Genomic DNA, 259 nt, shown 5'->3' with positions numbered 1-259 from the left:
CAGGTAAAATAGAGACAGGTGGGCTCGGCCTGGGGAGGGAGGCGGGGGCGGGGGCAGCCTGGCTCTCTCCTGCCCTCCCCGCGCCTTCCCTCTCCCACTCCTTCTCCCACTCCCTTCCTGCAGTGACCGGCTTCCCCTATCCCACCACCGGCACCGCTGTTGCCTACCGGGGCGCGCACCTCCGGGGCCGGGGCCGGGCCGTGTATAACACGTTTCGGGCTGCGCCGCCTCCGCCCCCCATCCCGACTTATGGAGCGTG

At 70.7% G+C, this 259-nt stretch overlaps 1 protein-coding gene across 1 annotated transcript in view; it reads left to right on the top strand.

Moving 5' to 3' along the window:
* Window positions 1-259, top strand: part of Rbfox3 (RNA binding fox-1 homolog 3) — a 287,546-nt gene that overhangs the window by 282,725 nt on the left and 4,562 nt on the right. The window contains exon 9 of the mRNA XM_010618534.1: window positions 124-256. Coding sequence (XP_010616836.1) covers window positions 124-256 — 133 coding nt within the window. The remainder of the gene's footprint in view (window positions 1-123; window positions 257-259) is intronic.

The sequence above is a fragment of the Fukomys damarensis genome, unplaced genomic scaffold (genome assembly GCF_012274545.1).
Source record: "Fukomys damarensis isolate Sample0158 unplaced genomic scaffold, DMR_v1.0_HiC HiC_scaffold_23, whole genome shotgun sequence".
NCBI classification, from domain to species: domain Eukaryota; kingdom Metazoa; phylum Chordata; class Mammalia; order Rodentia; family Bathyergidae; genus Fukomys; species Fukomys damarensis.
The sequence above is the reverse complement of the archived record's forward strand: the minus strand, read 5'-3'. Positions and strand labels throughout refer to the sequence as shown.